The sequence below is a fragment of the Magallana gigas genome, chromosome 7, assembly GCF_963853765.1.
Source record: "Magallana gigas chromosome 7, xbMagGiga1.1, whole genome shotgun sequence".
Taxonomy (NCBI): domain Eukaryota; kingdom Metazoa; phylum Mollusca; class Bivalvia; order Ostreida; family Ostreidae; genus Magallana; species Magallana gigas.
In genome coordinates, this window is record NC_088859.1 from 21,638,407 (window position 1) to 21,654,642 (window position 16,236).

The window sequence follows — 16,236 nt, forward strand, 5'->3', positions numbered from 1 at the left end:
TCACAACATTTACCCAAAGGCAGTCTGTGGGTGAAGTATAATCCAGAATGGGCCAAAGGGAGAGAATATATGCTCCTGGCAAGTGATCTTGGACAAACAGAAAGTCTGACCACTATAGTGCATCCACCGAGCAGGGTCCTAATGATCAAGTATGCACAGTTTCTTAGTATTTCCTCTCCATAACACTGTTTTGATTAGCATCATCTATGTCCAGGTATTCTTTCCGATCAGACATGCAAAAAAAAAAATGCAGACTGTAAATTAGGATTTTGGTCCAATGGTTTTTCATTCTTTCTGACAAATCCAAAATCTAAACGTTTCCAAGTGGCCTTTCAAAAACATTCATTCTCCAATAAATTATTGGTCCTTGCATCGAAATTCATTCTTCAATAATTGATTTTGTATATCGTTTAATATCAATGTGCTTCTACTCCTGGCAATATGGAACATCATTTCATGAGCTATTAACTTACCAATTATCGATACCATAGGTTGTGTGTGTGTGTGTGTAACCAAACATTTCCCATCACAGTTTAGCTTCAGTTATTGCTAACAAAGCATTTATCACCATTTTATTTTACAAGAATTGCTTTTTTCAAGCCGTCAAACATTCAAACAAAATCATTTTCCTTTCATTGACTTTCAACAGTATTGCGCTGAATGAAAAAAAAAACAAGTCTCAATCAACGTTCACCAATTTTTTTTTATTCAATATCTACAAAAGATTTGACATTTGTAATGTATATATATCAAGAAACTAACACTCGTTTTCATCACTAGGATATCAAACCAAGTCCAATAACTCCGTCACTAGTGGCTTTACCAACTTGGTGCGAGTGGGTAGTTGTAGTCCGATCTTGCTGGAAATTCTTAAATAAACTAGTGGGTATTGTTTTTTTATACAAAAAAACACATGTCTCCCCTTCTCCCAAAAGATTGTAATATGGGGCAAATTTAATAAGTGAAAAAGAATGAAGTCAGCTATATGTTAGATATCATCCATATATGATACAGTTTAGAAAATGAATTAACTTGAGACACAAGATTGGTCAAGGTAAAAAATTATGGAGGCGTGCACTCCTTCTCAATACCATCTACCTATGTTCCAAGTTTGAAGCCTTAATATCAAAAGCTATCCAAGTTACCACCCAGACAAAATTTAATTATTTTTAATTTGACCTTGAGTAAAACAAGGTCAAGGTCAAATATTTATCAATAGTACACCTCAGTGTATTATAATTAATCTTTGTGTAAAGTTTGAAGTCCTTCTGTCAAAGAATATTTAGGAGGTGAACAATGAAGTTTTTTCTAATTTGACCTTGAAATATAATTTTTAGGTCAAGGTCAAAAATTTTGGTAAGGTTGAACTGGACTTTATACCATCTATGTATGATACAAGTTAAAAGATTGTATGATTAAGGAGTCTTGTGTTATGGTCCGGACTATATATTTTATAAAACGCTTGACCTTGAAGAAGATAATAAGTCAAGGTCAACAATTTTGATGGCGTGCACTTCTTCTTAATACCATCTACCTACGTTCCAAGTTTAAAGTCTTAATGTCAAAAGGTATCTAAGTTATCACCCAGACAAAATTTAATTATTTTTTCTCAAGTTGACCTTGAGTAAAACAAGGTCAAGGTCAAATATTTATCAATAGTACACCCCAGTGTATTATAATTGTTCTTTGTGTAAAGTTTGAAGTCCTTCTGTCAAAGAATATTTAGGAGGTGAACAATGAAGTTTTTTCTAATTTGACCTTGAAATATAATTTTTAGGTCAAGGTCAAAAATTTTGGTAAGGTTGAACTGGACTATATACCATCTATGTATGATACAAGTTAAAAGATTGTATGATTAAGGAGTCTTGTGTTATGGTCCGGACTATATTTTTTATAAAACGCTTGACCTTGAAAAAGAAAATAGGTCAAGGTCAAAAATTTTGGTGGCGTGCACTCCTTCTCAATACCATCTACCTATGTTCTAAGTTTGAAGTCTTAATGTCAAAGGGTATTCAAGTTACGGCTTGGACAAATTTGGATGAAGAAGAATAAGAAGAATAAGAAGAATAAGAAGAATAAGAAGAATAAGAAGAAGAATAAGAAAGTCGACAAAAACAATATGTCTCCCCTTTGAAAGGGGAGACATAAATATCATACTTCCTAGGTTTTATGTTTAAAACTCAATATGCCTTATAACCATTAGCTTTTGGTTTAAAAATTAACATTAATAAATAAGAAAATAAGTTAGTTGACCAAAATCATCTTGAATATTAATTATTCCACAACAGCAGTAGCATTAGAGGTCATATAATTGAAGATTTTCTTGCTACCATTATTTAAAATGTTTATTTCCTTAAATTATTTTTTTTTTCATATCTTTCATTACATTTCCCTTCTCAAAACTTACCATCCTTCTTTTTCTAGATTTACACCACAATTCTGAAACAAAGCAGCTGTCATATGTACATATATATTTGCTGTTTAAAACCAGCAACCCTTCACCCTTGCAATTTCTTTCCATCAGCCAAACTTCTGTACCCTTGAACCTGTTCCTTTATAAGTTTGAGCTGAGCACAAAGTGTCAAGACTCAATAACTGGTCATTGTAGATCAGGATGTTCAGTTAGTAAACTGTTTAACCATGCATTGATTATTTCGAAAGGGGCCAGTATCAATTAAATTACTGTAATAACTTGTCTTTCAAATTTGAATTGACAATCTAAATTTGAACATGCAAATCATTGATTACTAAATGTATGGTATATCCTTCAGTAGGAAAACGGGGGCCTAAATAACCGAGACTTTTTCGAAGACTGGAAGGAAATTGTTGGTCTTACCCTGTCTTTTCTTCACCTTTTGCCCTTCTTCTTTTTTCAATTGCAAAACCCTTTTCTATCTTCATTTAATACCCACTCTCTTCAAATTCCCTACACTTTCAATTTTCTATCCTCCTCCCTACTTCACTAAATTCTCTTCATTTTCTGATCTGATCAACTCTTCATTCCTACTTCTCAATTTTTCTTTCTTCATTTTTCAAATCTTCAAATACCCTCTTCAAAATGAAGTTACCCGATACATCTCTTCATTTTTCTTTCTTCACACCCTTATAAATGTAAAGAATCTGGGTCAGTACATGGCTACATATTTTTATTGACATTCAAATCTACATTTGCATTAATCAAATAAATGCAATGATACAAATGAAATGTTTAAAATAAACACAGTATGTCTCTGTTGATTAAATGTGTAAATCCAAATGAAAAAAAAAAGCACATAGTTAAACAATACACAATCAAAGTTCTTTCCACTCTTTCACTTCAAACATTTTCTTCAGCTACATGCTGAGTTTAAAATATGGTAACAAAAATGTTATAATTATCACCAACAAATGTGTGTAATATCAAAGTGAACTTCAAGCTATATATTCCAAATCACAACACAACTTGATAAGAGACTGTATACACTCATGGATTTGGGTTTATTTTGGTACTATTACTACAAATTAAATCTAAAGAAATTTTTTTAAAAAATGGAACCTGCTTTAACATTCACCATCTGAAAAGAAATGGCAGTATTTATCCTTAGTTTTTAATTTTTTGGTTAGTTTTTGGGGGATATATGTACGTTCCTAATGTTTTCTAAAACAAAAATCTACATCCAAAGTTTTCTAAAATAATCATCTAAATTAAAAGTGTATGCTGTCTCTTAACACTTAATAGCTATGTTGTCATAGTCATCCAATAATGAAAATACAAGTGAAATCATGTAATGCGACAATTTACAATTCTCAAAAGTTTTTTTCCTCTCATTCAAAAGTCTTTTTTTTTTAAGTTGGGTGATGTTTTTGACAAAAGTTGTCTTCCTTTAATCTACAATAACACCTCCATATTTGATCATTTATTTTGACTGTCCTGTTTACCTCCTCAATAATAACCTCCCCCTGGCAAAAGAACAAAACACCAACATTTAAACATTATAGCATAGAGGGTATCCCTTCTACAAAAACATCAAATGATAAAATGAATGATGAAATGAAACAATGTCAAAGAGAAAAGATGGAATAAATGAAAAGCTTTATCATAAACATTTTTAAAAATAATTGAAAATTTCTAATGAAAAAGGAGGGTGTTGATGTAGGCATAAGTGATTTGTTGATAGATTATCATTTTTCAAAAATCAACAGTCCTGGAATATGAATGGGAAACATTTTACCTAGTTTTAATTAGGCGAAATTTATTTATGCACTACATCCACAATAATACAAGAATGGGTTTGTGATAATCGAAAAGAAATACTGAAAACTGAAGGTCTTCAGCAAATGTAATTCAATTCTAAATCTAAATTCATATAGACACGAGTTTCAGGATAATTTTACAGAAATGCTGGACATTCAGAGCCCTTTGGCCAAATATGATGACAATGAACACTATGAAATGAGATGATTCCAGATGACCAATGTGATGAGATTCGACATGAAGCAGGGAGGACTAATCATGCAGTATCTGATCTCCTCGACCTTGAGACTACTTACGAGGGCTGTAAGAGCGTGACCTCGACCTAGATCTGGAGTAGCGACTCCCGCGGCTGTAACCACCCCCTCCGCCCCCTCCTCTGTGGTAGGGAGATGGGGATCTTCTTCTGCTGTAACTGGACCTGCACATAGAAGCAAATCACATGAATAAGTGAACTGATTTTGAAAAGTGATCTACCCATAGCTTCAATGGGATATTTGCAATACGCTTATAAACTGCAATGTAACAATAATATAGCAGACACAAATTACATGAGTGTTAGTCACTAAATGTTTTTTTGAAAAGTGATCTATCAATATCTTATCATAGCTTTGATGTGGCATTTGCTATATTATCAAGTACTACAATTTCACAATGCTTTGGGTTAGGAATACACAAGAGACTTACGCTGTAGGCTTGCCAAGGTAGATTCCTGGTGTAGGGGTGTGTGCTCTTGTAGTAATTGAGAAATCCACTCGGATTCTTCTTCCATCTATCTCCATTCCAGGACCACGATCTTTTGCCTGCAAGAATGCATTGCAGATTACGATGTTCTTTGTCATAGGTTAGTATCAATTCTTAAGAAAGTCAATAGAGAATCAAATATTACATGAGCAGTAGCATGTACCTCGATCGAATCTTCAACATTTCTAAAGTGGATAAAAGCAAATCCCCTGGATCGCCCAGTCTACAAGAAAAGAAAAATTCAGCCCAATGACATACATATTTTGTTGACAGAAACAGGGGCTGACAAATCCGATTGCCCGACCCCTGGGGCAAGTGATTTTTCCGATTGGGCAAGTCAAAATTTGGTAGGGACTTGCCCGTGGGCAAGTGAGGAAGGGGCAAGTAAATTTTGCCAAGACACATGCCCGAGGGCAAGTGCTTAAAAAATGTATTTGTCAGCCCCTGCAGAAAATGTGGCTTATCTACCTGTTTAAAACTTAGAACTATTTTATGAGAAAGAGAGAGAAAGAGGGAGAACTACCTGTCTGTCATACACAACTTGCACATCCTCCAACGGGCCAAATCGACCAAAGACCTCCCTCAGGTCTCGTTCTTGAGTGTACAAACTCAGACCAAATATCCCCAGACACTTTGTTGGCTCTGGGTTATCCTTTAACAAAAAAGATCAACTTTAATTACTGTTCACATGCAATTTGATGAGTTACAGAAAATAATAATAATAATAATATAGAAATTAATCATTCAATATTCAACTTTATTGGATTTCAAAGAACTTTAAGTGTGAAACTTTTTTAAGGTATCTAAATGCAAAGCATTGTAAAATAAGGTCACACCAGGTTATCTATTGTGCAATGTATTAGGATCCATCTTTGGGAAAGTTTTATTAACATGATACAAACTTGTAAAAAGAGTGTTATCCTACTGTGTGTCTAAAAATATGCACACTACCTAATCCCACTACCTGGTCAAGAACAATTGATAATTCAGATCACATACTCTATTTCCAGTATGTCTGCGTCTGTTGGACATAGGGGACGTTTCCTACAATGTGGAACAAACAGTGAGTACTTGAGTCTTACAATACACACACAGCGAGTCTGAGCACTGAACACGGGCATATTGAGTGGATCGATGTTCTCGGTGTGTGTAAATGTCACATTCTGTTACCACTAATTTTCTAATCATTTAAAGTTAATGTCAGACAACGAAAGTTGAGCCGATTCAAACCTTTCCTCTTGGCCTGGGATTCTAATAATGTTCTTTACCTTTCCTCTCCGTCGCCTGGAATATCCTGGCGATCGACTGCGGCTTCGATGTCGACTACTGCGGCTCTCTCTGCTGTAGTAATCCCGGTAGTTTGGAGATTTTCCACGGCTGAAATACCAGACAGCCGTTACAAATTGTGAAAACTCAAAAATGATATAAAGATAATAAGAATGCAGAAAATGTCTGTGAACTTCAAAAAGTATGAAACTTTTTTAAAATCAAAATTACAGAAAATTTAGCAGATTTTGAATCATTTCTAAACTATACACATCACTCTTTTGACTTTTCTTATTGAATCAATTCCCTGAATATGAACTTTAAAATTCTTACCTTCGACTCCTTGAGCTGAAATTAAATTTTTTTCAATAAATAAATAAACTTCACCTCTACTATATTTTTAAAACAGTTATAAACTCATTCTTTTTTATATTGAACAGAAGTGAAAAATTTAATTTTTAAAGCGCAGTGCTAAAACTACTCACTATCTTGACCTCCTGTGATAGCTCCTTGACCGTGACCTTGAATAGCGATCTCTGTGATATGATCTGCTTCTTGACCTGTTAATAAATAGCAAGAACTCTCATATTAAAGATTTCTGTGGGAAACATCATCCAAACAAAGATATCTGAAGGTTTACTTTTTGCTGTACATAAGGAACTGAAAATCTATTCAATCATTACTTGCCAATGATCACTGCAAGATTACTTGAAAATATTGTAATCACAATAACGATATCTGGAATAGACTATTGGCCAGAATTCTGAGGTACTTATTCACCATTTACTTGGAGAAAATGACATTGAATTTCTAACTGCAATTTATAAAGACAAAAAATCCAACAACATCTTAAAGAGTACCTTGCAAATTATTTTGCTATCAACTGCACACCTTCATGCAGTTTGCAATACAAAATATTTAGAGACTTTTTATTTTCATTATGTTCATTAATGTTGAGATATAGAGATGCGTTATAAAAGAGAAATGCTAGGATTTTTTAACATTTATTTGGATTTAGAGGTTTTTGAGAATATCGCAATGGATTAGAAAAATGTGATGCAACAACATCATTAGACAGAGTATAGTTAAACAAAGCATTATCAAGTACCTTTTGTGTCCTCTTGAATGTGATCTAGACCTGGATCTGGACCCAGAATACCGGCGAGAGGAGCGTCTGTATGGAGACTTGGATCTGGATTTAGATCTGGAATCTCTGGACTTGGGAGATCCCTTTTCATTGGACGGGGATCTTGAGTGAGAATAAGTGGCATCTGATTTGTGAGAACCCTCCGACTCCCTAGAATGTGACCTTGACATTCGAAGCTGCATGAAAAGAAAGAGTCATACTGAATAAAATTGCAGTATCGACAAAAGTTTTATTTCATTTTTTAAAGTCTTTACTGCACTGTAAAAAGGGGCGGATAAGAGTGTATGTGTACAGCCAAATGCAAAACGAAACAACTGATGGTATAGACTAGTAGTCTCCTGTAGTACGGTTTGACACCTACTTTAAGTACTTCGAACGACCCCCAAATTACTATAAATAGCTATCAATAAAATGAAACATTGTAAGGAAAATTCACGTAGTTTCGAAATGACACTGCATTTCTTGGAAAAGGCACTTCGCCATTTTCTTTCATTTTTCAATTCCCGCGATTCTCGACTTTCATAATTCAGAACTAACCTTCTGTGCTATAAGTTTAGAGACATTGAAAATAAAAATTCAATAACTTACCTCCCCGTTTTCACTCATTTTTGTTCCCTTCAATAAAGCATTTAATGGTGATTTCACAAAAAAGCTTTGTTAACTGCACACACACAAAAATACAAAATGGCGTGGCAGCGTACGAATACCAGACGTTTCGTCCCTACATGCGTTTTGCTCTGAGACTTTTCGCTCCAGGACTTTTCGCGCTTAAACATGTTAACTTCGGATCGAAGCTCTTCGGCTCTCTTTTCATAAGAAAATTAAATACTGAAAAAAAGATGATGCTTCTGAATTTGGAAACATAAAAACAATTGAGAATAAGGAATAGAAAACTATATTAGAGGATACAGGATTGACTGTAAACGGTTATTCAAAGTGGAAATGGTATGTTACCCCCTCCCCCCATTCCAAAAAAGGAAAATATTAAACTGGGGACTAAGGATAGGGAGAGGAATGGGGGCAAAATACAGAGTAAGGTGACCACCTCCATTACCAAAATGTACTTGTAGCATTAATAAACTACAATGTAACTATCCTAGGCAATGTCAGAATAACGTTATAAGCTGGACATAGAATTACTGCAATATATCAGTTTTTGTTTAATGACAGACACAGTTACAATCAGGGTACACATTTTTATAGATAGAGTATAGCTAATATTATTACTCATCAGTCAAAGTTGAACCGGTGCAAAGTATATGGTGAAACATTTATACTAATTAGGATTCTAGAAGCTCATTTTCAAAATAAGAATTGTAGATGAAATATACATGTTTCCTGTAAACAACCCCACACCCCCTACCCCACACCCCCCCCCCCCAAAAAAAAAAACCCTAACAACGAAATGCCAACAAAAACTACTCATTATACATGTAAAAATAATTCAAAATTTCGTTCATTTAAAAAGCAAAAATTGTCCTAAATTACGTAAAATGGAATTGAATGCTAATATGGGTGCAAAACTTTCTTCTTATTTTTTTAATTTTATAAGTAATGGGTTCAAGACTTTGCAAACAAATACATGAAAAAATTGTTGCCTCGGCTCGGTACGAATGAACATAAGTTGCCTTGCCATTATTAATGCTTAAATTGTCAATGTAAGATTAAGGTATTGATTATTCTGCCCTCCCTTTCTGTTGTAACAGAAAAATAAAGAAAGAGGGCAGTGAGGGGAATAAAACAATTTTAAAATAATCAATTTTTTTTTTCAAGTACAACTGTTTACAAAAGTTCGTGGTGCTTAATTCTTTTTTCCCCTTTTTATTGAAGTTAAAATGTAAATATTAAAATTTTAATGACAAAATACTATATATACTTTGACAATGAACATTCGTGGTTAGCTTAAATTTCAACATGTTCAAAGGAAATCTTTCATATTTTACTCTATAAAAAAAAATATGATAAAATTTATGTTGTAGATTTCAGTTTTAGAAAATTAACAAAAACTATTGATTTGAAATGGGATTGGGTGCGGATAGCTCCCCTGGATAAATATATAACGTTATAAAGAATAAATACGGGAGATAAAATATTATTTTAGGGTGAATGATCTGGGCGCAATTTTAACCGGGTCTGAGCGCGCCGTTCCTACTGGTTTTGTGCAATAGAGATTTCGGCTCGGATATAAGACCCTCATCGACGCTTTAAACGAAAGTGAGAAACTATCATATTTCTTACATTTTAATTCTTGGTATTTATTTTCTGTGTTTTTGAAGATGAAATACCAGAAAGGCCTATAGTAAAGTCCCGGAGACAATAAGTTCGTAGAAACAGGTCGGTGTGGAATGAACCAAATGCGAAGTTACGAATCTCCGTTTAACATGTTTAAAATAGGCCTAGATGTCGCGGCTACTTAGTGAACCAAGGTAAGCTGGCTTATAAATATTTACTTTACAAAAACTTGAAAAGTTTTAATGGTCTTTGGGTTAATTATGGTTATTTTAAATTGCGTATTTAAACTATAGAGAATTTTAAATGATGTAACAAATAAATATTGTCTTAAACTATCATTACTATGCAGGTTACCTGTGTCACAAGTACATACGTTACTCTCGTTATTTACTGTACCGTGAAAAAGTTCCGAAAGTTCATTCGTTTATCGGTGTAAATGTCATTAGGGATGGAACACATTTCCTTACTGTCCTAACTTTCGTTTCATCTTTCAATTCGTCACACCGCAATCACTTCATTTAAACAAGCATGGTACAATTTCAAAAAGCAGCATAATTTTTAAACGCTTTATAGATCTAAATAGTCTTCATAATTGATGGTTTAATTTCTTGAATGTATACTATGAGTCTGATTCTTAATTATTCAAATGTAATAGGATAGGGGAAATAAAGATGGACCAGCAAAGATTCCAACCCAGGCCCCCTGAACTCTAGTACATGTAAGGTGATCATCTGCCATGGTGCATGATCAGATCTTCACTCTTGAAGATCCCCACCCCTAGGCTCTTTCCCCTGGCAGGAGTTAACCTGTCTGTTCCAGGTGTTGGCACAGCACCAAATGTTACAGGATGGGAGAGATAATGACAGACCCAGACAGGTACCGGGTATTCGACATAAGCCTTCCGAACTAGCTCTAGTTTGGTTCACTCTGGCGTAGGGTTTGAATCCTGGATTCTGATTAATATACAGAGACTTTTCTGCTGCATTTCTGTCAGAAAGAACTGGTCCAGCTATATTTTTAAAAAGACAAGACTCATCTAAGAAGACTGGCTATTATCATGACACCCCCCCCCTTTCAAAAAAAAAAAGCGGGCTACAAAGTTATTGAACCTTCCCAAGAAAGACTGTTGGCATGATGGCTTTTTACAGTAAAGCAAGCTCTTTACTGTACATGTACTTTCTTGTTGACGTTGTTGTATCATCATTAATTGCATTTGAAGGGAAAGGAAACTAAAATGCCAACCCCCTCCCCCCCCCCCCCCCCCCCCAAACTAATAACTCCCAATCAGATAAGTTAAATTTTGGCTACATTTCATTGAAAATGAATGAAGGAATTCTATGAAACAGAAAAAAAACACATGGGTATTTTACTTCCATCATTATAGCTTAAAGTTGTAGAAAGACTTGTAGGGAAGACTTAAATTAGAATACTTGGTAAATAGGAATGATTTTTCATTTTGACTTAGAAATTTAAAAATTCAGTTATTTGCCTTATCAAAATGGCTATGAAATTAATAATTGTGTTAGTACATGTATTTGAGCTGATGTGCCTTTGAGCTGATGTGCCTGTGTGCCTGTTTGGTGCCTTTCAAACATTAAGATCTAGATCAGAGATTTATTATTGCATGTGATTAATATTTGGATTGCACAACATTTTCTCTCAGGAATCACCATTTGTCCTAGGTAAATATTAAGTTTCAGGTAATTGACAAAATGATGGATTTATGATTCCATGTCATGATATAGTAATTGGATACCATTATAACAAGCATTCTGAGAGTATAATGCATAAGCAATACGAATTCTAGACGTTTCGTGACCAAGATGTTTAGGGACCCGGACGTTTCGTGACCTGACAAGATGTTTAGGGACTAAGACTTTTTGGGTCCTGGATCTTTTGGGACTTAGAATAAGATTTTTTGGATTTGTATAAAATTGATGCTAAATTCATTTAAATCCATGTTCAATGTAATTTTTTGTGTGTGTGAATAAATTTTATAGATAAAACTTTAAAAAAACCCAAAGGAAATGGTTAGTTATACCATGCGTGCGTGTTTAAAGTACTTAATAATGATAGTTCTTTTTAATTTTTGATAAAGAGAATACAAAAAAATGCAGCATGACAAAAGCTCTGATTTAAAAAGAAAATTTATTCTTATTGTGCATTTACATGTATGCAGGCCTAAAGGTCAGTTAGCATAAGCGAATTTTCGACGATGACCTTTGTTATAACCATGATAACTAGTATAACTAATCTGAACAATGATGAATGAGTAATAGGAAATATATTTAGTAGATAATAACGCGTGTGTGTTGACAGCTAGGGGATCTCTTCATTAGTCTCCTCATAATTAACACCTGGGTACACCTATCCACAGGTCAGGCTAAAAGGTGTGATTTGATTGTTTTATAACAATTATCGGTAGCCCCGATCCCTCCTTGGATATTTCTAGTAAATGTATTAAATAATGGCTGAGGTAACCGTATAATAGATCAACTGTTAATATTACTGTCGGGGCTTATTAACTTGACCCTTTTTTGTAAGTACAGGCCCCTGTACCCTTTATTTTTTTCGTCGACAAAATGCCATTTTGGGAAAAAATAGTTTCACTCAGTTATCTAGTTATATGACTCAACGCAAGAAGGCAAAAAACAAAAAAGAAAAGAGTTTTTCCTGGTTTTCATTTGCATGTTACATGTTTAATCATTAAATTAATGTTTTCATTAAAATCAACCACACTTTACAGATCACTCAGACAATTTGATAAGGATCTATATCTCACCTATAGAGCTTTCACCGGACCCGCATGCAAAGGATAGTATGCCATGTTACGATTCATTTTTTTAAAAAAAATTGATAATAATACGGCTTCATGGATTAATTATGCAGCTAAGTTACATCTTTCATCATAGCCTTTCATCAAGTCCCAAAAAATCTTATTCTAAGTCCCAAAAGATCCAGGACCCGAAACGTCCGGGTCTCGAAACGTCTTTAACAATAGGTCACGAAAAGTCTTAGTCCCTAAACATCTTGCATCCAGCAATACACGTCCCCTACCGGTTTGTATTATTCTATGAATTAAGCTTCGACGCATACATCTATTTCAAAACTATTATAAAGGAGATGTTATGCTTTAATCAGAGATAGATGAACAGAGGAAATTCAAACTACATAGTTGATATAGAAATTAAATAAAAAATGGGTTAAATAATACTCTTTATTTTATCTCCAGTAATTTCGCCAAGTCCATTAAGTATTTGCTGGTAAAAATTTGTGAAAACAATGTACTGTGATGCAGAATATCATTTCTTACCGTCTTCTGTTCCCTGAATCAACAGACTAACCCGATAGCGAACCCGATTGTAATAATACAAAATACACCATCGATTAAATTTACAACACAATGCTTGACACTATTTTACAGAATGAACTTATTTGTTTGTTAGAAACAATAAAAGGAATGGTACAAGTAAATCACGATATTATTACTGACTACATACTTTCCTCGTTTATTCAATACACACCGAACCCGATAACGAACCCAAACATTAAAAAAATGGAATATAAAAAATTTATTTTCTCGAAAATATGTCAACCAGACGTTACAAAAGTGTAAACTTGATCTGTAGTTTGACATTTTGAAGCTGTTCACCAATTTTATATTATTCCTCAACCGGTAGGGGACTAATAACATCCCTGTTTACAAACATCTTTTATAATCAAGTAATATTACTGGTATATGTAGCATGATCGCCTCTGACACAACTTGGTCATGTTGAGGAGAATTTGGGTAACAAAGTAAAAGCTATAAACACACATTGTTTTTGGTCACCTGTCCAATATGTTGCCTATATATAGCGGTGAACTATTGCATGTTTTATTTATTGTTTTCATTTTTTCAAAATCTATTTTTAACTTAGGGTAATTCTAAATACAAAACAATAAATTTTAAAAATACAAAATGGGGGAGCTGGGTCCAGACTTGACTGTCTGTGATTAATATAGTAACTCAAAAAAAACTGAAGTACTGACTTGGTTATAACTCACCTTATTCTCTTCATGCATTTCTGCACATAAGGGGGCCCGATAAACTTTACATTATTTTAATAATTTGATCAAAAATTGTTCTGTTTTTGTCCAAATTCATGTAGATTGATATAGTTCTAGTAAGAAGCTGAAACACAAAAGTGTCTATTAATGCTAGAAAGGGAAGCAGTACTTTGATTGTCTTTCATGAAAGTTGAGGTCAAGAGTGAGGAGAAAAAATGAGCCTGAATTTATCACTTCAGTGACTGGGGAGGGGGATTGATAATACAATCCATATATCTTTCAGGACCGTACTGCTTCTTGGTTTCGATGGGGAAAAATATTCATGTCCACCAAATTACTATAACGCACTTCGGCCATCACTAATATTCTTCTAAAAGATGAGGCAGCTAAAGGAAAATCTTGAAATATGATGACCACATGCAGAGAATAAAATAGGAATTTTGTTGTGCCTTTGATATTAGATTGAAACTATGCTATTGTTTATTTTTGCATATTAAGCACACATTTTAATCGAACTACCCATACTGGTCTCATTTGATTATAATTTTTTTTCTAATATATAACCATTAAGCAGACCATAGAGGGAAAGAAAGGAGAAAGAGATTTACTGGGCTTTACCATGCATGTTACTTTTCAAGGCAATTTTCTGTTACTATAAAGACAGTCGTTCATGTATGAAAACATTTATAGGTAAGAAACCAAATGTAGTCTCTTAGAACAGTTTCAGTTATAGCCCATGTAGATGAAAGTATAGTAATGACTTCTCAGAAATATGTTTCGATGAAAAATTATTAATTTTTATGAAGTACGTGTTTCGCTATTTTTATTTTATTTTTCGCTACCTGTTTTCCAGGTACTAGGGTATGTCGTGATTATATAGTATGCAGTTACAATGAGTGCACACAAGTTGTGGATTGGCACTTTCAATGAGGGCTCTTAATTCGTCTGTTTGTCTTTCCTAGTATCATTCGTTTGATCTTTCTAGATAATCGTTTCTGTACTTAAATATGCAGTCCGTTTGCAATATGGACCTTGTGTATACGTTTAAATCATCAGAAGTTATAAAGAACACCTGACGTGTGCCACATGTAAAATGTAATTCACAACATAAAAAAAGGACCAATTTTGATAAGGTAGCCTCGGGAGCAGTACATATCCTGTTTTATGATGTTTCATTTTACAGTCTTTATTGAATTTTTTGGGTAACATTGACATTAGACACCCGATACCCAAGTATCAAGTCAGAGATAGAACAGCTTGCTGCCTCCAGGAATTGTGACACTATCAGCCTGTATGTACCACCCAGGCTTATTGAGTCTTTGTTTGTTTACATTTATCGGTACCCTAACTCCCTGCTAATAAAAGGTACAAGACCAGGACTGGTCAGTTAAAAGAGTGTGTTTTGTCGACCACCCAGATATTTTTATGCGCGACGGCGTCCATTTAAGCAGATGTCATCAATGTAACTATTGTTAATTACTTAACAGAATAACTTTAACTTTTCTGTAAGAGGCAGGTTTTCTTGTCTGTATTTTTAGTTGTAGTTATGTATTTGATATTCTAGTCACGACACCTGAGTGCCTCAGATGGCTTTATCAGAAGGTATTTATGTAATAGTGATAATTCAAAGCAAATAAATGTATTGCTGGGTATTACAAAGCATATTTCTTTGTGTACATCCAAGAAAGTGCAGGTCATCTTTATTCTGGTCTTGACTGAATTCGTATTACAATTTGAACAGCAACAAAATGAAACTTTCTGTCAGGGGTTGACAAGAGGTGGCAAGGTACAGGATGTTCCAATTTAATCGTTCAGCCTGTCGACATTATAAAACAATTTACGATTCTGGAGATTCATTAAATCTGCTTTTAACCCTGTTTGAATACTGTGGTTAGATTTGATACGTATATATATATGTTTATATTTTTTTTCAGCCCATGTTTTCATAAAGGATATATACACATAGCCATAATCTTCATTTGAAATTCAAATCAGTAGATTGAGTGAAATGAGTATGCACGTTAAAGTGCAGTGGTGCAATTCACGGGTTTATTTTAAGCTTTTCAGTTCTTTTCTTTCCCTGTGGTCCCAGAAATGTTTTGCCGCCAGTCTAGGATTATTAATTAAGGCTCCCATGTTGCGGTTTTTTATTTCATATCCAACATATTGAAGTTCTAAATTTAATTTTCCTTTAATATACAGCTGTAATAATTAGAACATCGGAGAATATGGCCCATTAATAGTTAAATCATAGTGTTCATTGAATTTTAATATATATTCATTAAAATCTTGGTTCCTCTGTCTTAATGGTCTCAACCACAAACAGGTCTTGTCTTTGAATTTCTGTCTTCTGTCATCGTTGAACCAAAATTTACGGCCTGCAGGAATTAGTAAAAACTGTCCCAACATATATTGTTTATGAGACTTATCGCCTTGATAAGAAAAGCGAGCATGGTTGAAATATTGAATGAATTAGAAACTGTATTATAACGAACGAATTTTGTAGGATATTCTGTCAAGGTATTCATTGAATTGCTCTGCAGTTGACCCAAAATGTCTATTGTCT

General features: G+C 34.0%; 2 protein-coding genes across 11 annotated transcripts in view; one reads left to right on the forward strand and one right to left on the reverse strand.

Moving 5' to 3' along the window:
• Window positions 1–683: 683 nt before the first annotated feature.
• On the reverse strand, window positions 684–8,132 carry LOC105339081 (transformer-2 protein homolog alpha). Of its 5 annotated transcripts, XR_004598546.2 has the most exons (12): window positions 7,977–8,132; window positions 7,350–7,564; window positions 6,727–6,801; window positions 6,575–6,589; window positions 6,244–6,352; window positions 5,975–6,019; window positions 5,499–5,627; window positions 5,121–5,198; window positions 4,919–5,034; window positions 4,531–4,652; window positions 2,837–3,102; window positions 684–869 (listed from the first exon to the last, which is right to left on the reverse strand). XR_004598546.2 is itself a non-coding variant. In XM_011444486.4 (11 exons), the coding sequence occupies exons 1-11, from the start codon at window positions 7,992–7,994 to the stop codon at window positions 3,065–3,067; spliced, it is 942 nt and encodes a 313-aa protein (XP_011442788.3). In that variant the 5' UTR covers window positions 7,995–8,132; the 3' UTR covers window positions 2,817–3,064. The 5 variants fall into 5 exon arrangements, 4 of the variants coding, with proteins under 4 accessions (XP_011442788.3, XP_034314414.2, XP_034314417.2 ...); XM_011444486.4 differs by lacking the exon at window positions 684–869 and having other exon boundaries at window positions 2,817–3,102; window positions 5,139–5,198; XM_034458523.2 differs by lacking the exon at window positions 684–869 and having other exon boundaries at window positions 2,817–3,102.
• Window positions 8,133–9,604: 1,472 nt separating this feature from the next.
• The window catches only part of LOC105339082 (interleukin-6 receptor subunit beta), a 40,719-nt gene continuing 34,087 nt past the window's right edge, over window positions 9,605–16,236 (forward strand). For 4 of the 6 annotated variants that reach the window (XR_002200769.3, XR_901903.4, XR_004598551.2 and 1 more), the window contains exon 1: window positions 9,605–9,814. The gene's annotated coding sequence lies outside the window, so the exon portion shown is untranslated. The remainder of the gene's footprint in view (window positions 9,815–16,236) is intronic. The other 2 variants (XM_011444491.4, XM_011444490.4) reach the window with 1 other exon arrangement.

What these genes read in the sequence shown, in the direction of transcription:
- LOC105339081 (XM_034458523.2), bottom strand. An exon ending in CATTCAAGAGGACACAAAAG is followed by an intron (nt 6,802 to 7,349) that starts GTACTTGATAAT and finishes ATTTATTAACAG; the next exon opens with GTCAAGAAGCAGATCATATC. An exon ending in AAGTTGTGTATGACAGACAG is followed by an intron (nt 5,199 to 5,498) that starts GTAGTTCTCCCT and finishes CTTTTCTTGTAG; the next exon opens with ACTGGGCGATCCAGGGGATT.